This window comes from Equus przewalskii, chromosome 22 (genome assembly GCF_037783145.1).
Source record: "Equus przewalskii isolate Varuska chromosome 22, EquPr2, whole genome shotgun sequence".
Classification (NCBI taxonomy): Eukaryota; Metazoa; Chordata; class Mammalia; order Perissodactyla; family Equidae; genus Equus; species Equus przewalskii.
Window position 1 is genome coordinate 51,108,307 of NC_091852.1, and position 22,989 is coordinate 51,131,295.

Here is a 22,989-nt window from a genome sequence, read left to right on the forward strand (position 1 = left end):
AGCGCTGTGGGCCGTTGTGTGTTGGACGAAAAAGGAAACTCCCATTCGGAGTACCTTCTGGATTAACCCCCAGCCCTGTGGGCGAGCGGTGAGGCACGCCCTCAGAGCTCAGAGCGTGTTCCACGGACCAGCAGCAGCCATGGCCCCAACTTCCAAATCTGCATGAGACCCCAGGGGATGGGTGGCATTTAGACAGACTGCTCTCCAAGGGTCAAGAAGACCCGCCAGCCAGACCCTGGAGCACATGGCAAGAACGACCCCGGGAGACGACCCAACTGGGGGTGCCCCTGCCTTCCTCTCCTCACCTTCCTCCCCAGCCCCAGAGGCAGCCCTGCAGACCCAGGCTTGCTCTCTGCCCCCTCTGGTCCCTCTCGTAGTCTTTCCTGGTGGCACCTGGTTGGGGTGGGGGGTCATGCTGCAATGGAAGGCAGGACCTGGAGCCACCCCCTGCAGGTGGCCTGAGCCTTGTGGCTGTGTGGCTTCTTGAGCTTGTCATTTCGTACTCCTTCCCATCAACAGAGAGGAGCCGCTGCTCAACACCTGCAGTCCTTCTCCTTTGCAAAAAAAGAGAGAACTCCCCCAACTTCAAAACACCAAACAAGCCGTAGGGATGCTGGCCAGCTCTCACCAGGGCCTGGGCTGGGCAGGCTGGTTCCCGGCGCTTCTATGCATTTGTCCTACTGCGTCCTCACCACCCTGCTGAGGCGGGTCCCACTTTCCAGGTGGTGATCAAGCTCCAAGACCAGTAAGCAATGGGATTCCTCCCTAGACCCGCGAGGAAAGTTTCTGTCCCAGGTCGGACCCTAGGGGCTGAGACGGGCTCTCAGTTCAAGTGACTGGTGGGGTGCTCTTGAGAGGGGGCTCGTGAAGAGGGAGAGGAAAGCACCTCCTGACCCCCCAGGAGCAGCAGAGTGGGTTTCCACCTAGGAGCAATGGGGTGGCCTGTGGTACCTCCCTTTGTCTTCCATCTTCGGCTGAGTCTGCAGAGGGGTCGCCTGCCCTGCCAGGAGGCTTCCTGTGGCCAAGAGCAATGCTGCAGAGCAGTGGTGGCTGGGCGGTGGGCGCACCTGCTGGTAAAGGGGGCCTGAGTGGGTGGCCCCAGATAACCAGGACTCAGCATGGGGCTCCCTTCTTGCAGGCACAAGCCAGTTTGCACTGCTCTGCTCTCTGATTTGTGCACAGCCACATGCCTTGCTCTGGCCAATGACACGGGAGAGGAGGCACAGGTCTGCTGGACTTGAAGCTGGGCTCTCTGCCCAAGAGAGGGCCAGCCCCAGGCCTGCAGAGGGGAAGGGCGGAGGAGTCACCCTGGAGCACGTGGGGAGCGGCTCCTGGCAGGGCAGGGGGCAGGGGCTGGGGGCACTGCCAGGGACAAGGCCCCACTGCAGGAGGGAGAGGGAAGAAACGCCTGACCTCTCCCCAGCCCACCTGTTGGCTGAGCCCGCGGACAGGGGCCAGGGAAACGCCCCCTCAGACGGAACAAGCAGCCCTCCAGACACAGACCCCAGATAGGACAGGAGCCACGTGTGGGAGAATGTTGAACACGCTGGACCCCAAGACTAGACTCCAGGTTTTAAGACTTGCCGTATTCATTGATATTTTTGCTACTTAAACCTAAGTCATTGTATGAAATTGCTTTTCCCACCAAAAATGGTGAGTTAACATGAGCAGCCCGGATTGGGTTTGCCCATCCCCACTGGCACCTGGTGGCTGGCCCCACCCACCTGGCTGATGGGGGCATGAGGGTCTCTGGGCCCTTTGAGTGGCTCCTCTTTGCACCGTCTAACCACCATCCCATCCACAAAGCCTCTCACCTTCTCACTGACAGATGCTCAGAGCGCCCGGATGTGTCAGATGAAGGATTGAACTTGAGAAATTTAAAACCATCCGCTCCGTGGGGAATGTCCAAGGGCAGCTGAGTCAGGGGTGGCGGCCAGGGGAAGTCAAGTCCCAGAGGCTTCTCTTCCCTTCCTAGGAGCAGGGTCTGGCAGGGAGGTGCAGAGACCGTGGACAGGAGGCAGGGGAGGGTGAGGGCCCAGCTATGGGGGGCCGGCCTGGTGAGGGGCCTGCTACCCTCAGGAGCCAGGAAAGGGTCCACAAGGACAACGACATGCTCTCATGCCTAGTCGCTGAACTGACCCCTGCGCTGAGCCCAGGAGTGGACACGTCTGCTGTGGGATCTAGCTCAACGGTTCCCAGTGTCTGGAAAAGCCCCTCAGGGAAGGGCTTTCCGAGCAGAGGGCAGCAGCAGCATTTCTCCACCAGCTGCCATTTCACAGACGATCCTGTCACAGATTTGATGCTGTCTTTCCCTCCAGGTGGGTTATGTACCTAAATACACGTCCAAGGGACTCTCCGGCTAAAACTCGACTCAAAAATGTGAGTCGTAGCTGCTCCCCAAAGACAGCCCAGTCTACCCTCCCAGGATGTGCGTTCCCAAGCTTGGAGCAGCCCTGTGGCTCCAGTTAGTGACAGAAGGTGGCAGGGCAGCTCGGGGCCTGTTCATGGGGAGGGAGGGCCGCTCAGACAGCCTGGCCTCCTGGCCAAGCGCTGTCTCCCACCAGGCCTCCAGGGCGCCGTCACGAACCACCCAGATGACGGGAGGCCTCAGGCAGAACCGCAGGGAGCAAGAGGACACAGAGCCCAGGCCTGTCAATCATGAGAGCCAGGAAACACCCATTAGGCTTGGGGTGGTTTGTCCCGCAGGGAGACCAAGACGAGTGCCAAAGTCCCTCAAGTAGCTGAAGGACCCCTGGCACCACCCTCCTTTGACGCCTGCTGGCTGGTCTGCCCAGGCCCTCGGAGTCTTGGACACACTTGACCTCTGGAAGCCCATCTGCTCCTCCAGGAACACCCCACATCTAGGCTGGCCATCTCGTGGATCCACAGTGGCTGTCCCTGTTCCCCACCCTGGGAGGCCCCGTGCTAGTTCTATGCAGGACACGCTGTGGTTCCAGCTTCCTGCAGAAGACAGCTCCCCACTGCACGGTCCACGTTCAGAGCTTCACAGCCTGCTCCCTCCTACTCCATCCTTCCTGAAGTTAGTGCTTCTCACTGTTTGTCTCCCTATTGATTAAAGGAAAAATGGTGCTGCTTCTTGTAAAATGTAAGGTCTTCAAATTGTCCAGCGCCTATGCGCCATTATGAGGTGGGCACTCAACAAATGTGCTTGATGACAACCACAACGATGACGACGATGGTGGTGATGACGGTGACAATGACGACGAGGAAAAGGCAGATCCTAGCCCAACCCCTACAGCAGACATCAAACCAGTGCTCCTGTTTCTCCCGCTTTCATCAAGCGTTTGACGTGCAGGGGTTATAGGTTACCCAGCAGGAGGAAAGCGTGGTGGGCACGTGCCCCAGAGGACACGGCTTTCTCCACCCATCAGCTGACAGAGCCAGCCCTTCCAGGCACTGTGTTGGATTCACGGCATTTCAGGTGAGACTCTGTCCCTCTCCATGAGGAATGCTCTGGCAGGTAAACATACCTCTGGAAACGTAAGAGGAGCCTTGAAAGGGGAGAGGAGGAGGCCCGTGGAGAAGCGGGGGGAGACCCACCAATGTCAGAAGCAGCGTGGGGCAGAGGAAGAAGCAGGAACATGTTGGTCCTGTTGTCTGCAGGGAAAGGGGGTAACAAGGTGATACTAGTGTCGTAGACCGGTGACATAGCCCACGGTGTGGGAGATGGGAGAGCAGCAGTGGGGCAGACAGGAAGCCCAAGGCCAGCACAGAGAGGGTCAGAAAGCCTAGATCTGAGAAGACGAGAGCTGCACGGACAGTGTGGAGGAGAGAGGCTGGTGTGGAGAAGAGACAGGTGTGGAGATGGAGAGACAGGTGTGGAGAGAGAGAGAGACAGGTGTGGAAGAGAGAGGCAAGTGCGGAGGAGAGACAGGCGTGGAGCAGAAAGGCAGGCATGGACAGAAAGAGAGGTTTCTGCAGCAGGAAGGGCAGGCCCAACTATAAGGAAGAGAGACGCTGCCTACGGACGGACGGCTCTGGGGAACATCCCCTCCCTCTCCCTGTCTCTGTCTGTCTGTCACTCTCTCTGTGTCTCTCTCTCCGTCCAGCGGGGGAAGAACTGCTCCCTGGACTCTCTCCTGTTGCAGGAATTTGTGAGTGCAGGTCCCTGAGCGGGAAAAGCACAGTCCACATGTGGAGGCTTGGCGTCTGCTCCCGCGCCTGCGCCTGGCTCCCTGCAGACTCCCCCTCAGAGGGGAACCAGAAGGCGCTTAGAGAAAGTCCAAGCGCATCCCTGGGCGGGCGGGGAGGGTCGGCAGATCTGTGCCGTGGGCTCGCCTGCCTGAGCTCTGCACCTCTTCTAAAGCTCTGCCCCAGCCAGCCACTCCCATCTGCCCCACTCCCCCGGGCACTTGAGCCGCTTGTCCAGCAGTCTCCCACGTTGTCCTTTGAGCCTGCAGTGACCTGCTTGTGATGACAGTCATTTGGAGGCGGAGGCTGGAGGGCACAACCCTCTGGCTCCTTGCTGAAACGCTGGTACCCCCGCCTCACTTCAGCGGGCCGCGCGTGGACCACAGGTGGGCACTAATGGTGGCTGGTGACCAGAGAAGGAGCAAGCAGGGTCTAGCCCAGGGCTAAACGCAGCTGCCGGGCCCTCATGGGGGCTCGGAGCGGGGGATGGCCCCTTTGTCCTGCTCGGGCTGGGGGCTGCTTCTCCATTAGCACACTCAGGACTTGGGGCAGGGGCTTCGCATGGACAGACGAGCTCCAGAGTGCCAGGCTCGGGCTGTGGCTTCACCCCCTGTCCCACGTTTCCCTCAGGCACCTCCAGCCCCACCTCAACTGAAGGTGATTTCTCCGCAGTCTTCTGTGTGCCTGTGGGAAGGCTGAGGACCCGGGGGCCTGGGGGCCATGTGGAGAGAGAGCAGCTGCCCACTCTGGCCCTGGCCTGCATGGGGGCTACAAGCCTCTGCTCTGAGGCTGTGGGCAGCACCCCAAACCCTCAGCTGGCCCAAGCAGAGTGTCTGATGACTGTGGGCCAGCCACCCCATTCCCTGGGCTTTCTCCTGTCAATGTTCTGGCCCCACAACACCAGACCTTGAGCCATTTGCAGAAATCCCAGAGCAGAAAATGAGAGCACAGTGGTTTTCTGCGGGTTTTCCACAGCTGTGACCCTCCGTCGGCGGCCTCCTTCCTGGAATTTTCTCCTGCTCGGTGCAAAGAGTTCCAGGAATCGCTTTGCCGCCATGACTCACTGCAGGGAACTTTGGCCTTGCTGCAAAAGGGGGTACTTTCTCCAGACTGTTCCTTTTCTTTTAATTTTTATTGTTGCATTGGTGTTGCTGCTCACGGTTGTCTCTGCCTGTACTTTATCATAATAAAAACCCAACGAATTTAGAATCATCCTCCGGTATTATTCCCGCTCAGGGACGAGAGGATGTAAGTGACTGCGCCCCGGCGACGGGAATCACTGAAGAGACCGCAGCAAAAAGCTGAAGCAATTCGGCCACCGCGCTGCGTAACCGAAGGGCTTACAAGCTTCAACCCAGAGCAAGCCCCGGGGCTGAAAAGGTGAATCACGAAAACTGGCAGTGAGCCCACATGCCCTGAGGTGATGAAGTCGAACCGCATCCATCACCTACTACGAGATAAAGAAATGGGCAGCGGTTACCGGATCGCGGCCCGCTTTGGGGGAAGAAAAGCTTCTACATCCTTTTTCACGATGTTCCCATAACTGCCTCTGCTCTCTTGGCCGCGGCTCTGCGACCGCAAGAAGCAGGACTTCCTGTATTCATCGATCTGCCGTCCCCACATCCAGGAGCTGGAGAGAGACAAGCCGGCGGCGCTCGGAGTAACAGGAAGCCCAGAGCAGCAACGAGAAAAAGAGCCTGGCTTTGACGGAAATGCGACACTACTAGACAATTAGGGCAGGCTCCAGACGTCACTGGAAGGGAGACCCCACCTTCCCATCGCTGTCCCAGTCACTCCTTTCCCTCTGGAGAATTCTATGCTCTGTGGCCGACTGCCCATGTTCCGGACACAGCCGGGCCTCAGATGGCCCAGCTGCCGGGTAAGCAGCCCGCGGGGCCAGATAGCACTTGGCCAGCCTGAGAATGAGGATCCAATGGGGCTGGGGACTCAGCTCGGACCCCCCAGGGCTCACCTACAAGAAGCCGCTTCCCCTCACTGAGCCACTTGCCTGTCTGCAAATTGAGGCATAAAGAACCACTACGCTTCCCTCCCACATTGAGAACAGGGCACTTGACAGCGCTTGGAAGCCTTCATATAAAGGGGAAGGATGTGGGGCCCCCTTGGGTTTTTTATCCCCTGGGCGAGCGTGAGGGACAGAGATTGCAATGAGCTGGTTCCTGATCCACACGGGGGACTTGCACAGACTCGGGCTCGCCACCAAGACCCTGGTGATGTCTGAAGGACCCCCCAACATTGCCATGCCCTATGTGCGGGGCCAATCTCTTGAATGCTACGACGGGATCCCAGCCAGCATGGGCCCCCGGGATCACCCCTCTGTCACCTCCACGTGCAGCCCACGTCCCCTGTCCAGGCAGACGGCTGTGTGCTCGGCTGCTTTCCGTGCAGGCAGAGCCCCAGCTGTTCTGCAGACTTGGCTGAGCCCTGATGCGAGGCCACTTATCTCCAAACAGTCCACAAAAATGGGCAGCGCACAGTGGGACGGGTCTGACCACAGTCCTGGGGTAAGACAAGGACGATAGGTCTGGAGAGGAGTCCTCTGTGACACTGGATGGGTGAGAGAGGGGAACAGTTCAGGGAGAAGGGGAAAAAGACATCAGACCCCGTGCAGGGGCCACAGCCCAGCGGGCCCGAGGATCGGGGAGGGGGGCCAAGTGACACTGACGTTCCCGGCTCGACAGTTGAAAACAACACCTGCTTACGAACTCACAGTCCTGTGGGTCAGAAGTCCGCGTGGGCTCAGCTGGGCTCTCGGCTCGGGTCTCACGGGGCCAGAATCAAGTGTCAGCGGGCTGGGCTCTTCTCTGGAGATTCTGGGGAAGAATTTGCTTCCAAGCTCATTCAGGTTGTTGGCAGAATTCGGTTCCTTGTGCCCGTAGGACCAGGGCCCCATTCCCTTGCTGGCTACTGGCCAGGGGCCCCTCCCAGCTTCAAGGCCACCCTCATTCCCTGCTGTGTAGCCTCTCCATCTTCAAAGCCAGCGATGGTGTGTCAAATCCTTCATGCACTGGAACCCCTGTTGCTTCCCGTGGTGTAGTAAGAAATTACATCTGTCTTTGTCCCCAATTCCTGGCACAGAGTTTCTAAAATGCTTGTAAGATTCCGAGTGATAAGGGTGAGGGATGATCTTCTGTTGTTCACAAGAAGCCCTTTAGACCGCACCTGAGTTTATGCTAATGAGGCTGCTCCAGGAGGGCCCCTAGAGAGCTTCAGGACGGGGGCTGCTCACCAGAGGAAGCAACCCTGGGATTAGAGGGTTGGAGCTTGCAGCCCCACCCCAACCTCCAGGGAGGGGAGCGGGGATGGCGATTGAGTTCCATCACCAATGGCCAAGGGTCTAATCAATCCCGGCTACATGGTGGAACCTTCATAAAGCCCCTGCCCCTGTCTGAAGAGCTTCCTGGTTGGTGAACACGTCAAGGTGCTGTGGGGGTGGGCCCAGACGAGTGTGGAAGCTCCTCACCCCTCCCTGTGCCTTGTCCTACATATATATCTCTTTCGTCTGGCTGGTCCAGCGTTGCATCCTTTATAATAAATTGGTAACCTACCAAGCGCTTTCCTGAGTTCTGATAGTTGCTCGAGCTAATTATCAAACCTGAGCGGGATTGTGGGAACCCCCAAATTTGTAGCTGGCCCGGCAAAAATGTGGGTACCTGGGCACTCCTGTTGTGGGGCTTCTTGTGGGACTGAGCCCTCAACCTGTGGGGTCTGACGCTAAGGCCGGGTACTCAGAATTGAAGTGAATGGTTGGACTCCCCGTTGGTGTTGGAGATTTTGAGAATTGGCGTGGAAAAACACCATGTATTTGGGGTGCTGGGGATGGGGCGAATGATTAACTTCCTCTTCCACTACCAGCCAGAGAAAACTGCTTTTAAAGGGCTGGTGTGATAAGGCTTGGCCTGTGCAGAGCGTCTCCTTATTTTCAGGTCAATCCATTAGTAACCTTGGTTACATCTGCAAAATCCCTTAATTCCATCATTGTGGGGGTAACTCCAGGGGTGGAGGTCAGGGGCCATGGTGGAATTCTGCCTTCCGCAGGGAAGGAGCATAAGCTGGGACAGGACATGCTGGAGGAGAGGTCACTCTGGGACACCACTGAGACGAGCATGGCACATGCCAGTTTCATCGGCCTGCTGGGCTTCCAGGTGAGACGCCCAGTGGACAGCTGCAGGTACTGGTCCAACCAGCTGCCCATCAGGCCTGACCAGAGAGAGCTGCCTGGTCTGGACCAGGGAGGGGAAGGCCTCAGGTGCCTGCAGGGGCCTCCTGAGATAGTTACAGGATTCCTGCCAACACAAAGCTGCTCATCTCGGCGAGAATTTTGAGGGATCCTCACGCTCCCCAACAAAGAAACTCTTCCTTTCCCTTCGCTGATTTGCAGCCTGATCCTCTTGGCTCGGGCCCAAGAGTTCGATTCTTCCTGACCGTCCAGATGCCCCTCCTTTCTGCCTGGGAGACGGCTCTGCCGCAGCAGCCTGTGCTCCCGAGAGACGAGAAATCAGGAGCCTCTCTCAGTTCCACACCGAGATATCAAGGCATTCTGCCACTCATTTCTGGTCAGCCTGTATTTCTCGTGATAAAGAGTCTTCTGAGATGCTATAATGCATTTTCCTCCTTGTGAGTCACCCAGAGTCACCGTGCTCTGCTCCAAGCTGAGCCAGCCCCCACAGGGGAACTTGCCTTGTTGATGTGACCTGGTGAGCATCATGCTACCTGCTTTGTCTTTGTGCCACTTGCCTAATGCCTGTCCGAGGGGCATGGCAGGCAGCCCCTCACCCAAGTCAGCCTTGAAGGGCCTTCACTGAGCCCTGCAGTCCTGGGACTCAGTTCCCTTTCACGAGGATGAACAGGCTGTGGGGTGCCAGTCAGTTGTGCGCTGGGACTCAGGCAAAGGCAGGAAGATGGAAGAGGAAACCGAGAGGAGAAGTGCTGAGGTGGGCCTGGAGAGGCCGAGGCCGGGGCACAGCAGCATCCTTCCCATTTCTCCAGGGCCTCCTCCAGTCAGCATTACACCTGACATCCCTAGAGGTGTGGGATGGTCGCAGTCAGCACGGCCCAGGCGGGCGGTGGCAGGTGGCCCGGACAGAGGAAAGGGACATACAGGTCAGGAGCAGGAGTCAGAGAATCTCATGGAGAGAGAGGGCCAAATCCCGAGTCCTGGGGATGGTCAGATGCCATGGAGCCCACGTTTGCCTTGAGTGCGAGAGGCCAGCCCCTTTGCTGTGAAATCTCCCTTTCTGGTCACCACAGCCCTGCCCCTGTGCAATGAGCCCACTGCAGAGGCAAGGACCCTGACGCCCAGGAAGGGCGCCTGGGAAGGGCAGACTTCAGGACTCAGGATGGGTGTCCAGGCTGGACCTCCACCTGCAGCCAGGGCTCGCCTAGTGCAAGGAGAGGGGGCAGACTGGAGGGGAGGGTTTGGGTCACTGAGAGAAGGAGCAGGAAGGGACCTTGGAAGGCAGAGAGCCCTGGATGCCAGGTTTGGGAGCCCCGGCCTCCCTCCTAGGGGGCAGACACTATGGGAGCTCCCTTCCCTGACTCCAGGGCCTGGTCCAGGGCAGAAGCTCAATAATGTGGGGAGGAGGAAGGGAAACCGGAAGGGGGAGAGATGAGGGAGGGGGAGGAATGGAGAGGGAGAGAAAGGAGGGGAAGCATAATCTGGTAGCAGTGGAGGTCACTAAAAGTTTTTGGGAGTGAAACCCATGGTCATAGCCTGAGACTGGACTGGAGAGAAATTAGAAGGAAATAAATGGAGAAGGTGAGAGGGAGGGAGGCAGAGAGCAATTACAAGACCATAACGCTTTGATAGGTGGCCGTAAGGGTCGCCTAAAGTCAGCCGTCGATGGGAGAACTGCGTCGCAGCACTCCCACCTCCCCTTCCCTTCCTGGGCAGGTTTTTAAGGCGGGACGGCTGAGTGACCCTGAGGATGCCGAGCCTGGGGCCTCATCAGAGCCCTTCAGCCCGCTCGCTCACTCAGGGTGTCCTTCCTCCGCTCGAGCCAAGCCAAGCCCTGGCCGGCAAGAACTTGTCGGGAGCCTGGGCCTAGTCAGCTGAATGAGGGAAGGAAGCAATGAGTGATGAATGAATGAATGAATGAAAAGCTCATCTCTTACCCCGAGGCCCAGCAGCCAAAGGCCACACCTTCTCCCCAGGAGGAGGAGAAGCAGCAGCCCCTCCTGGCCCAGCTTGCCAGGCACTCAGTTCTTTGCTGCCTGTGGGCTGGAATCCTGCCGCCCTGGAGGTGTTCTCAGCAGCTTCCGGCATCCAGACTCGTGCAGAATCTCTCTCTCCTGGCGGCCGGCAGCTGACCTCAGCCCACTCCTCGCTGCCTAGAAGAGGACTCCAGGGGACCCTCATACCTTATTTGCCAAGTGAAGTTACGTGGCAATTTTCTTCTTAAGATAAAGAAGAAAAGTTTGAGCCGGACTTAAGACAGGGCTGCTCACAAAGACCAAGTGTGCCTTTGCCCTGGTGCAGAAACGGAAGGCACGTCAGCATCCCGGGCGTCCTGCAGCCCCCGTGGGTCCTGCCCCCCAGCCTGGTCGTTCCTCTGCTGGCGGCTCAGGAGTGGTCCCGCTGCACTCGCTGCGACCCATCAAGTCGTAAAGTCTCTCCTCGGTGGTGGAGAAGGACAAGTCCTTTCTGAGCTTTGGGGGGACACACCCCAATGAGGCATGCAGGGGCTGAGAGCTGGCAAACCAGCAGAAGTTCGGGCGAGCTTGGTGTATCTGCTCCCGGGGCTGACTGCACGCCTCGCTCGCTGTTCACCAACATCTTTGCATTTCTTCTGAAAAACGCTTTTTCCACTTTTTCTCAAGTGGCTCTTTGTGAGCATCAAGAGCAATGCCCACTGTGCTCCTGAGGCTAACAGTTTAATAAAATGTGTGACACACAGATTACAGCCTTTAAAGCTACAACACGTCTCAGCCGTCATTTCGTCCTCTCTGCTCAGCATGGAGCGAAGGGAGGCCCCAGCTCCTAGTGTAGACACAGTTGCTGACCCCCAGAGCTGCTCCCGTAGTCTTTCTGTCTTTGTTTCATCTTCAGAACAGCAGCTTTGCCCTTGCGACTTTTTACAGAAATGGTCAGATGCACACAATTTCTTTTTTAAATAAAAGACGAGCAGGACTGGCCCTCGTTGCTCTGGGTGGGCACAGCTTTGCCTCAGGCCTGCACAGAGCTGGCATCTCTGCTTGGGGGAGGCCTGTGAGGGGACACGCTTCAGTGGGCATCGTCACTCCTGTGCTGCAGCCGCTGCAGCACTGAGAGACTCTGCCCTCTGAGGTCATTGAGTGACATGGGGGACATGCGACAGAATGTTAAGGGAAAGAAGCAGGGGACAACCCAACACAGGAGGAGACAGAGCTGCTTAAGGAGCATCTCGTGTGCTTGTGGATGCTCTGTGGCACGTACACCTCCCTGGGAAGAGGGATGCTGAGAAGGACGTACTCCAAACTAGGGGCAAGGCCCCTCACGGTGCTTTTCCTTTTTTCTTTCATTTTATGTGTTTTACAGTTTTTCTTCAATGAACGCATGAAACCTTCATACACTTACAAAGTTCTCTTACGGCAGCAGCCTTCCTTCCAAAGTCACCATTCTGGCCCCCCGTTGTGTGTCACAGCAGGGAAAGTGTTGGGCCCTGGAACCACACAGCCTCCTCCAATATCCACCCGTCCCCTGGAGTTTACTTCAAGTATTACCGTCCTCAACAGTCACTCACCACATTTTAGAAGCAGGGCATTGTGCTCAACAGTCTGGGGGATCACCTCCACATGCTGGTGATAATCAGCTTATCTGCACGTTACCACGTAGGGCTGGGGGAATTATGAACGCAGTGATGTGTGTGTAAGCACTGTGCATTTTACTGTTTGGAGTATTTCATTTTAAAAGCATTAAATGCCCATTCATCCAGAAAAAAAATTAAGCATAACCTTTGGGGCTAGCACTGTGTCCAAGCATACATGTTTTTCCCCTGCAAATTCTCCTGGCACCTGGGGCTCCAACAGGTGCCCTGCTGTAACTTCTAATCGGAGAAAGCCAGTTTCTTAAGGGCTGCCAACTGAATGCTCCACAAGGGCCAGCCAGCCAGCAGGAGGGTCTGCCGCCTGCTCTGTGCAACGTTCTGCTAAATTTACTCATTGAAGGGTACGCTTTAAAGTAATTATGCCCCATTTATGTTTACTATCGCATGCTGGGGCAAATAGTCATTATGCCAGAACGCAGACTGGTGGAGAAACCCATCCCCCAAGACTTCCTCTCAACAAGGGAAACTCGAGCTATGGGGCAGCGAATGAGCAAAACATTATGAAACGTGGGCACAAACACAGCTGGATTATTTCATTGGGCAGAGCTCTGCCTAATCAAGGGGGGAAATTTTTTAAAGAAAGCTGGTAAATGCAAAACACGATGCTTTCATTCTAGGAAGAATAATGAAGTTGTTTTCCTGCGAATGTTTCCACAATTTGGAGAAATTTGAAAAGTGGCACCCAACAAAGAGAATCGGCCACCTGGGACTGCTGATAAACCAGTAGAGTTTCCTTCTTCGAAAAACAGCACACCGCCCCTCCCCTGCCGGGAAGGCTCCAGGCACCTCTGGGCAGCTTGCTACCAGCATGCCAGCCCCATGGGCATTCCCTGCTGAAGGCAGCTACAGTCAGGCACGGGGTGAAATCGAGACATATCAGTCTAATAAAAAAGATAGATTCACTTGGGATATTCTTGCCAGACCCTTCTTAAAGGAAGTCTTTGCTGAAAAGATTTAAATTATTTTCCTTCTCTAAGTCTTTAAATGGCATTGTGAATAGCAGCCGTCCTCCCAATTCTGATGTGGGCAGAGAACACTCAAAATAGTAGATGGCAGGTGCTGGCCCCACTCAGAATTGCTCACCCCTATTTGTATAGATGCTGCCTTCCCATTTTTGCTCAGATCCTTTAAGTTTTATCACAGCCGTGACAAAATGATGACTCATACTTAAATGCAGTCATCATGTCATATGTGATATTAATACCTTGGTGACATTGCTGTAAGTGCCACTCCTTTAAGAGGAAAAGGTTCCTGAGAGCAGTCTGCCACCATCCCCAGGGACCACAAAGGGCAGCCCTGCAGAAGGCAATGCTCATTGTGCAGGAAGGCGCTGCCTGCATCCTGCAAGCTGTTCCGATAAGCAGCTGTCGGCAGGGAGGGGGCCGCGGGGAGAGTGGGGGAGGGGAGGGAGAGGGCGCTGTTATCAGGTTGGCTGGCCAGGCTTTAGTTGCCGCACTGATGTCTTATCCCAAGTATGCTCCTGCTTTGCAAGTTTAAATCTTCCTAAAAGGAGACAAACAGGAGCAGAGCTCAAGTTCTGCCCTAACACCGGCCAGCGTCCCCTCCCCCACCTCCACCGCCCTCCCAGGAGCTGTAATTCAGCCCGGACAGGAAGATGGAACAGGTGTCCTGGAGTTCCATGAGTTCCAGCAATACTCTGCAATCCTGCTAACCACCTCCCCCTCAGACAAGGATCCCCCACCCTCAAAAAAGAGAGTAAGTTTGTTTCAGTAAGTTTATTGTAAATTTCAGTGCTGCCGCAGCATAATCCTTTAGAAATGAAGCATCGCCTCGCCCGGATCCGTTTAGAGACAGCAGTGCAGACCGCTCAGTCCGCCAGAGCTCCGGTAACCGTGCAAGTCCAGGCCGCTTGACTCGCCTTTCCCTTCCTTCCCGCTGAGAGCGCACGCAGGCTGCTGAGTCACGCCTGCCGGGCCAGTCCGTCCTTCCCGGCCCCGCGGCCAACGTCCCGCCTCCGGCCCTCCTGGGCGAGCAGCAGCTCCCCACACTTGTAGAGTCCTCGGCTCGGGGCCAGCCTGCCCCTGCCGCCGCCAGGCCCCCTCCTCGGGAGGGAGCCGCACCTCCTCGCCGCTCTCCACGCGCGCCCCGCCTGCCAGTCTCCAACTCCGCACTCCCGCGCCCTCCGAGGGCGCATCCACAGAGCCAGCCGCGCGCTAGGCGCCCCGGGGCGTCACCACGTCGATCAGACCAAAGACCCCCGCAGGGCTGTCACTCGGGGAGAGTGATACTGGGCACCCAGTCGTTGACGCTGCGGCTCTCCTCGCAGAACAAGCTGAGCTTCTCCAAGGCAGGGTCCTTCCACGCGTCCTCATTGGGGTTCTGCGGGAAGAGCGAGGGTCAGCCTGGCTGGCTGCTAGCCGCTGGCGGGGGCAGGGGCGACACCGGGGAGGAGACGACACTCACCGAGATGAGGATGCAGTGCAGATCTCCCGGCGCGCCCGCCTCGTCGCCGGCGCCCACGATCGCCGCCAGCCGCTGCACGTCGCCCACGCGCACGATGTCGATGTGGTTCTCGCAGCAGAACGCCTGGATCAGCGTGAAGTGGATCTGCAGCGCGATGTCGCCTTCGTCCTCCTCGTCGGCGGCCAGGACGCAAAAGGTCACGTTGTCGGGGTCCCTGCGCGGGCAGGGAGAGGGTGGTGAGGTCGGGGCGGCGAGCTCGGGGGCCCCCCCGCCGCCTCCGGGGTTTCCCCACCGCTCCCCTGCCCCTGGTCGCCCCACCCAGACCGCGTCTACACTTACACGTTCAGGACTTTGGCGGACTCGTAGACGCCGGCGGTGAGGCAGCCCTGGCGCAGCGCCGATAGCAGCAGCTCGTGCAGCGCTTTCCCGGCGCCCTGCATCCTGCGGACGAGCCAGCGCGTGAGCGGAGACTGGCCAGAGGGCGCGGCAGGGTCCCAGCCTCAAGGACGCACCCCACGCGCCCCAGCCCCAGGGACGTACCCCAGGCGACCCAGCCCAGCCAGCACACCCGCGCCCGGCTCCCACCCAGTGGGTCTCCCACCCAGGCAGGGCCCGAAGGCTGCCGCCCGACCAGCAGCGGACAGGGCAGGGCCAGGTTCCCCGCACCCCGAGACGTCCGGCGCCCACCCACCTGGCCGTGCTTTCCGGAACTGTATCCTGGCCGCGAACTTCTTCCAGAGTCATGGTGCGGTCGGCAAGCAGCAAGTTATCCACAAGAGGAGCCGGTGGAGCGGACCCGAGAGAGGACGGCGAGATCTGCAGCCCAACCCGGCGCGCCCACCGCCAGCGAGTGCGCCCCGGTGCCGCCGCGCGCCCTTATATAGGCCGGGCCCGCGGCGCCGCCAGCTGGCGCGAGGCTGCGCGCCCATTGGCCGACGCCCGCTTTCTGATGCAAATGAGGCGGCGGCCCGCGGCTCGTGCCAGAAGGCCACGTGGGGAGGGGCGCGGGGGATGACAATGCCTCAAATCTGCCGCTTTTGTCGGGGTGTTACCAGGCAGACTGGTGCCTGCAGATTTCATCTCGCCTTTCTGTTTTTTTTAAGTCCTTAAAAGGAAAAAATTTAAAAAAGAAAAAAAACCTTGCTTGCTGATAGGACGCTGCGATTTGTGAAATGCACCTTTGAAGAATCTAAAGAATTTTCTTTTGCATTCCTTTTTGTTGGCACCTTTCTATTTTCTCTTTACGTTTAATTTGGAGTTTATGAGAATGTTGCTTTTAAGCCAGAATTTAAAGTAAGAACGTGCAGCACTGGCTTTAAGCCTGTAAAAAGCCGAAGCACAGGCCCCTCCAGCTGACACGCCCGCCCCCGAGCGCCGCGCGAGGCCTCCTGCGCACTCGACGCCTCGACCCCACCGTGCTGGAAGGTCGGAGCCAACCTCCCCGCCAGTGGCCGAGCGCTGCGGGGCGCCGGGCGCGCCAGCAGATTGCGGCCGGCGCACGCGGCTCGTTTGCATTTCTATGGAGGACGCACAATAGTGGAGGCCCGGCGTGTGGCAGTTTGCAGGAGGGACAATCGAGGCTTTCTCTTCATAGCGACACTGTCCACCTGCCGCCGGGTGGGGTGGGCAGGGCCCTGCCGCGCGTGAGGATCGGGGCCGCGTGCCGCTCCTGCGCCCCTCGGTGCGCGCCCCCTGCACCGGCCCCGCTGCCGTCGCGGCACGTTTGCATGTAATTCCGCCCCACCCGGTCCTCGCACGCGTGCAGAGCAGCCGCGCGAGGTGGAAAGAACATGGTGCTGCTGCACCGTCTACGCAGCCAGGTACACTCCGCCGAGACCCCGCGGCTACTGTCCCCGGGAGCTTGGGAACACCGCTCAGAATCGCTTTCCAGGGGCGCCATCTACAGGCCGGCCAGAAGATCCTGACCTCCCGCTGCCCCCTCACTTCCACTGGCCTCTACGGCTTGGCCTCCGGCCCTCTGGTCAACGAGCGGCCCCTGCAGGGTGCGCTGAGCCCCGTCGAAGCGGCGCATTAGTGACAGTCCGAATAAGGGCTGCAAAAACCACTCAGAGAGGGGGCAGGGGAGAAAGGAGACTCCGACCCAGTACTAAAGGAGAAGAGTCCATATTTCTTCTGCTATTTTGACATTTTTAATTACTTAAATATGCACATATAAAAAGCTTGTTTTCCAGCAATAGGGTAATGAAACTGGAAGAGATCTTGAAAGAGTTTAATAGAGGTTGCTGTGATGTGACCATCTTGGACCTACAAGTCGGCGCTTTCAGACGGTTCCCCACTGAGCGCATCCCTTTGGTGTCGGCATCTCTCTGCACTACAGTGAAACATGTGCTGGGGTGCGCTTCACTGGCCCCCCTTTTCCAAGTGAGGTCTTGGAGACTGGGCAGACCGTGGGACGGCCCCGGGGATTCGCCGGAAGCCCAGGCTCGGCTGCAGGACTGGGCGGTGATGGGTAAGAAAACAGCCGGGTGGATTTGGTCTTCCCATTCAGGCCTACTTCGGTGGGTGGGGGACATACACGTCTTTCTGGGCTCCTCCAAGGGAAGTGTTTGTTCTGCACTTGGAGGCAGACGCACTTGCCGGCACAGGGCCGAGCGCGGGAGCGCCGTCGTGCGCCCCCCGGTGGCGCGGGCCGAGGACGGCTGCGGCAGGCGGCGCCACCTGATTCCGAGATGCGGGTTTGCTCGCCTGACATCCCTGAAATCCAGGCGTCTTACAGCCGGGGGCGGGGGCGGCGTTTGTTGGTTACTGTTTCCTTTCTTGCTTGCTGGCTGGTATATAAAATGATGGTGTGCCTTGACTGGGTACGATATGTTTATTTTTAAGTGATTGAGACTTAGGTATTGCTCTTTTTTAAAGCATTAAACATTTCCTAAAACGTATTAGTTCCAGGTCTCCAGGAAACGTTGCAAATAATACTTAGTTGACGTCTTAGGGCTTTCTGCCCGCCCCCCATTTATGACGCTAGAAATCGGCCCTCAGCCCCTCCTCCCAGAAGAAGGCCACGGACAGGCCTGACTGCGCGGGTTGGGGGGGGGGGGGGCGGGCAGGGCGCGGCGATCCCAGTTGGCACCAGGCCACTCTGAAGGAAGAGGGCTGATTGAAAGCCCCCTGGGGCGATTCTACTTGCCGCCGTTTTTGAGGTATTCAATTTCAGGAAAACCACCTTTCTGACATAGGATATGGCTTCACATGGGTTTATTAGGTCAGTGTGAATGGCCCCAAAGCCCTCACCTCAATTTGGAAAGAAACATTTTGTATGGAGGCAAAGCTGGCCCTCCACCAAACCACCCCACGGCCTTGCAGTTGAGACAAATGCAGAGGCTCCTGGCTCTGGGACCGCCGGTCTCCCATGTGGGGTCAGACTACCCCGGGGGCGTGGGCTGTGCCGGAACCCCGTCCTGGGTTACCTTTAGATACCCTCCTGGCCTGTCCCAAGGTGGAAGAAAGGCGGTTGACCATTGCAGATGCCCCACCTGCCCCCACTGTAGGGGGTCCAGATGGCGTTCAGCCAGGGTCTCGGCCTGCAGGAGCCCCAAGTCCTCGGAGGCTGTGATGTCACCCAAGTGCCCTGTGGCTGCACCCCGTAAACCTTCCCCTCAACCTTAACAATGCAGGTGATGGCGACTTCATTAAAGGGACATCCTCAGAGATGCTCTGCTTTAAAAACCCTTTGGAAATGTTGAGGGCTTAATTATTGTTATTAACACATTCTTGGAAACGCACGTCTCAGTCACTCTCAGGGCCTCACTAAAATGTTGGCGCGTCAGCACTGATTTGGGGGTGGAAAGAAAAGGGCTTTGAGTAAGCAGTAAACTTAATGAGACAGACTCCGTTGCAATTTCTCAAACTGTTTCCTTTCAGAGCAGGTACACACGACGGGTAACTAGCAGGTTCATTCCCCATGTGAGGACGGCCACCAGAGGCTGCAGGGCGGGCCCGCAGCACAGAGTCCCTGCTGCCTGCAGGCCGAGTCCTTCGCTATGTGGACATCTCAGGAGAAGTCAAAGCCACTGCCACCTTTCCAATGGGCAGCTTTCACGTCTCCCCAAAAATCTGGATTTCCAGCTTCTCTTGGAAAGTGGGAAGATTTGGCCACTGTGTGCCTGTGGTCTCCCCCTCACCACGCTAACCCTCAGTGAGGGGGCACCAGGACCCCCAGACTGGGCCCTGCTCTCCGGTTCACCGCAGTCCCTGCCAGGCCCATTTGAGCCACTGAACCCAGTGTCTTCCTTCCTTTAGGTCACCTGCCTGTCCCCTGTGGCCCTTTGCATTTGCAATCTTTGAAAAGAAACTGAAGTTTGAAAAGCAAAATAAAGGGGCCAGGCTCTTAAAAGATGAACATCCTTGGGGCAAGCCTCCTTGGGGTCCCCGGTTCTGCAGGGCCAGCACAGCATCTCCTCGTCGGCACAGGGCCCTTGGGGCAGTCTGGGTCGCCCCTGTGCTAACAGTCCCCGCATGGCTCACTCCCCCGCCCCACCCCCACCCCATCAGCCCCTTCTCCAGGCGGGATCGGTCTCCTTGGGTTTCAAGAGGAGTTTTCCAAAAGCCTTGTGGCTGGTGGGGTGGACAGCAATGAGTCGGTGACAATACTACATTAACTCAAACAAGAAACCGAAACACACACCTGTTACTTAAAACTAGCAGCATCCTCTCTGATATGTCGAATGTGGGCCAGCAGCCATGGGCCACAGTAGGATGCCCCCCACCCATTGCCACGCCCAGGGAGTTGTGCAGGCACACACACACACACACCCAGGTGAGATGTGAGGTCTGTAGATGGGGAGGCTTCGGACAGGAAACAGGAAACACAGAAAGGGAAAGCCCCACCGGCCGGACGTCTGTGGTCCGTCGCGGCAGGGGGCTTTCTGGAAGGAGCAGTTATTCCCCGGAGAGCGATTAGATAGCATGTGAGAGGGTCCCCTCAGCTCAGTGAAATCCCTGAAACGGATGGGGCGTCAGCAGAGGACCTCCACGCACTTGGTACTTTCTGTATCCTGAGTAAGAAATGATTTGTGACCCGTGTCACAGCCATGGCCAGTGACACAGCAGCTCTCGCTGTAGCTGGAAACCCGAGAAGCTGCAGAAGTGGTGCCCCCTCCCTGGCCACCTGCCTGGGTCTCCTGAGCCTCGGGTTCCCCCACACAGCGGAGAGCTGCCCTTTGCCCTTCCCGCAGCCCACGGGGAGTTTCTGAAGGTCACGCCTGGTCACCATTCGGCCCACATTCAGGTTTCTTTTGGTGGCAGTGTTCTGAAACCACTGAAAATCCAGCTCTGACTTGTTTGTTTGTGTGGGTGGGAGTGGGCGGCATGCACTTTCCATGTCACCCTAGATGAGCCCCAAATGTCACCTTGGGCCTGCTGGCACAGGTGGCCCTGCCTGGCCCTGCAGGCACTCGAGTCTGGGGCGAACTGTCTTTTCTAAGAGCACACAGGAAGTGCGGCTACTGTGGTCGCCGTCCCCAAGACGTGAACACACAGCATATGATACGTGAACAGAATCGCAGACCTTCTGGACTGAATGCCCCCCCACCCCATGCTCAGAAAGATATTGGAAGTGCGTGGACGCGCCCGGGAAAGGCAGCAGGTTCTCGGAGCTGCGGTTAGCAGGCAGGGCTCGAAGTGCCGAGCTTTTGCTGCTTACTGAACTCTGACCTGTAGCAAAAAGTGTGAGTGCACGGCAGAAAGAAAGTGTCAGGGAGAAAGAGTGCAGGCTGTCGTCCCATTAAATCTACTCGCCTTAAGTTCTCCTAAGGAGGCGCATCCAGAAATGCATATTGCAAGGAAACGTTTATTGCCATGGCTCTTCTAATAGCGAAAATCTGAAACCACGAGAGGGACGAGCGCTAATCATGGCACAGCCATAAAGCAAACATTAAGCAGCCATGAAAAATGTTTGGAAGAATATTTCATGGTAAAGCCTCACGATGCAATGTGAAAAAGCGAGGAGCAAATGTATGTGTCTCTGATCGTGCCAGAGCGTTTACAGCACATGACCATCAGAAAGGACGGCTGTGTCTTGAAGTCACAGGACCTAATCCATGATTTTTTATTTTCTTCACTATACTTTTAAACATTCTGCATATCAATTTTATACAATCCAAATTCAGACTTCCCGTGTGTAGTAAGCTCAGCGTGGACATCGTTGAGCGGACTCCTGCTTCAGTGTTGAGCCGGGCGCCCTCTGACCAGATGGCAACGGAGCAAGAAGCCGGACGCCCGTGGGCCATGCTTCCACGAGAGGCCGAGCGCGGTCTCTGACTCTGAGCCATCATGCTGCTGTGAGCCAGCCTGTCCCGGCCTTGGGGACACGGTCATGCTGTGCCCCGAGCTCAGCTCTGGACCGACTGGGATGGGGTCTCAGGTGACACACCAGAGGCACGAGGGGCCAGTGGCCACATGCCCGGGGACGCGCCCTTTGATAGACGCGCAGTCCACCAGGATGCTCATTTTAGCAAGTAGCAGCGGATAAAGTTATCTTTTACTCCCTTTTTGGCAAAAATATTTATTTTCCAGAAATGAATTACAGCAATAAATTATGAGAATTGTTTCCATTGTTGACAAAATATATCAGGAATTCTAAAATTCAAAATATTTACGTGTACTCAATCTGTTTTTGAGACTCTTGTAGGTGCAACTCAATTTTCCGTGTTGAATTTCACCCATTTGGAAGAACAAGGAGCTCCTGAATACACTATTATTAGTGAAATTGGAATTATGATTTTATTTACCAGACTTTTAGAGGGCTCGCTCTGAGCCCTGTTCTATTCCGAGCACTTTAAAAACATCACTTAATCCTCATACTCACCTGTTAGGTAGCTACTGTTGTCACATGAGGAAACTTTGGCACAGAGAAGTTAAGCAACTTCCCAGAGGTCACACAGCCAGGAAGTGACAAAGCTGGGATTTGAACCCAGACTGCCTGGCTCTGGAGCTCGCTCATCACCAAGAGGAGTGAGATGAACTTCTCTGTAAAACCTTTTTTAGAGCTTTTGGGACAAACCATTTCGTCCACGAAGGATAAGGAGATCATCTACGTGAAAAGAAGATTTCAAAAAAGTGTTTGGCTCTCCTTGGGAGCCCCTGCCTGATGGTGCCTGTCCCGGGGATCGTGATTGCGGGGTGCCATCTTGTGGTCAAAGAGGATATAGCTTCCAGCTCTGGAAAGCAGTCTCTTCACAGCTGGATCCACATCCTTCCGTGCCCCGAGTCCCGACCCCGTGTTTCCAGGGAGCCCGCAGCACAGTCACAGGCAGCCGTCAATGCCCAGGAGCAGCCGCCCTGGCAGCAATGAGCTCCCACCGCCCTGCCATCAACGGGCAGCCCTGAGAAGCCAGGCGGGGGCAAGTGTCTTCCTTCTTCAGGGCTTGCTACCCACGGAGACAGGCAGTGCGAAGTGCCAACAACGGGGAGAACAGAACCACCACCCGGGCGTCCGTGCCAGGGGGACGCTCCTGCCCAATCTACAGACTAGTTTCAGGAGACCAACGACGTGCCCAAGGTCACACAGCTAATGACAGAGCTGGGATTCAGCAGCCTCTGGCAGACCTCACATAGAGCTCATGACCTGGGCCACCCGAGGGTGGGACCTGGGCCGACTGCTGAGCTGCGGGAGACACAGCCCCTGCAGCGCCCAGCGAGCGCAGGCAGCCCCAGCGGCTTGCCTGCCTACCTTCCTTCCCAGTTAGGAATGCCCTGGGCCCCCGCACGCCCTCTGCTCTTCTGACCTCCTCACATCAGACACACAATGGGAGGCAGATGGATTATTTTTTCTTACAGACTCACAGGCATATTTAAACTTGAAGGGACCTACAGGGCAGCTTTCTCCAAAATACTGCCCACGTTGGACACAGACAGTGCTCCACAAGGCGTCCGTCCCAGGCGAGGGTGGCTCCGCCAGCGGGTGCGCCCGATTCCTCCACCTCCATCCGTGATCGCACTCTCGGTGGCAATAGCAGTGACAGCCCCACATCTCTGCCTGACGCAGCGCCACCCGATGGACCCACAGGCCCCTGCTGCTCAGGGTGTCCCTGGACCTCAGCATCGGCTTCCCTGGGAGTTTGTCAGAAATGCCGAGCCTCAGGCCCTGCCCCGGCCCTACGGACCGAGAGTCCGCATGTTAACAAGGTCAGGGTGGTGCTCGTGTGCCTGCGGGTGTGTAATGCGCTGCGAGAGAACCCGGCCCAGAGGACAGCAGACTCAAGCCAGGCCAAGAGGCGTGGGCGGCACGGGTGGGGCAGGGGCACATCACAGGGGACCGTGTCGGGGGCAGCACAGCCCTGGCTGAGGCCCGAAGGGTGAACTGCCAGCCAGGGGCCGTGCGAGGCTCTGTTCTGGACCATCACAGGTTTGGGATGCTTGGGGCACCTGGGGGTCACCGCTGGGCAGTGGCAGATGTGGGACATCTGGACTGGATACATAACCTCGAGACTCATCAAGGCTGTGGCCATTTCCTAAATGACCTCTGAATCTGAGAGGGCGGGGTGCAGGCTGCTAGTCCCCCCTCCCCTTGTCGCACAGAATAGGGCTTCACCTTCGCACGGGTCTCAGGTGTCCTGGTGGACGCTGCTCT

General features: G+C 57.2%; 1 protein-coding gene and 1 long non-coding RNA gene across 2 annotated transcripts; one reads left to right on the plus strand and one right to left on the minus strand.

Moving 5' to 3' along the window:
• Window positions 1–13,696: 13,696 nt before the first annotated feature.
• Window positions 13,697–16,300, minus strand: GADD45G (growth arrest and DNA damage inducible gamma). Its single transcript, XM_008521903.2, has 4 exons — window positions 15,091–16,300; window positions 14,739–14,840; window positions 14,400–14,613; window positions 13,697–14,315 (listed from the first exon to the last, which is right to left on the minus strand). The coding sequence occupies exons 1-4, from the start codon at window positions 15,141–15,143 to the stop codon at window positions 14,205–14,207; spliced, it is 480 nt and encodes a 159-aa protein (XP_008520125.1). The 5' UTR covers window positions 15,144–16,300; the 3' UTR covers window positions 13,697–14,204.
• A 1,113-nt stretch (window positions 16,301–17,413) lies between these two features.
• Window positions 17,414–18,759, plus strand: LOC139078423 (uncharacterized). The gene is made up of 2 exons (XR_011531354.1): window positions 17,414–17,560; window positions 18,282–18,759. It is a non-coding gene; the product is annotated as an uncharacterized lncRNA (long non-coding RNA).
• The last annotated feature ends 4,230 nt before the right edge of the window (window positions 18,760–22,989 follow it).

Bases quoted from the DNA above. Each gene is read 5' to 3' on its own strand.
- GADD45G (XM_008521903.2), bottom strand. From the start codon at position 15,143: ATGACTCTGGAAGAAGTTCGCGGCCAGGATACAGTTCCGGAAAGCACG. The intron at 14,614-14,738 runs GTAAGTGTAGAC...CTGCCCGCGCAG, and splicing joins TCCGCCAAAGTCCTGAACGT to GGACCCCGACAACGTGACCT. The intron at 14,316-14,399 runs GTGAGTGTCGTC...CTCTTCCCGCAG, and splicing joins TGCACTGCATCCTCATCTCG to AACCCCAATGAGGACGCGTG.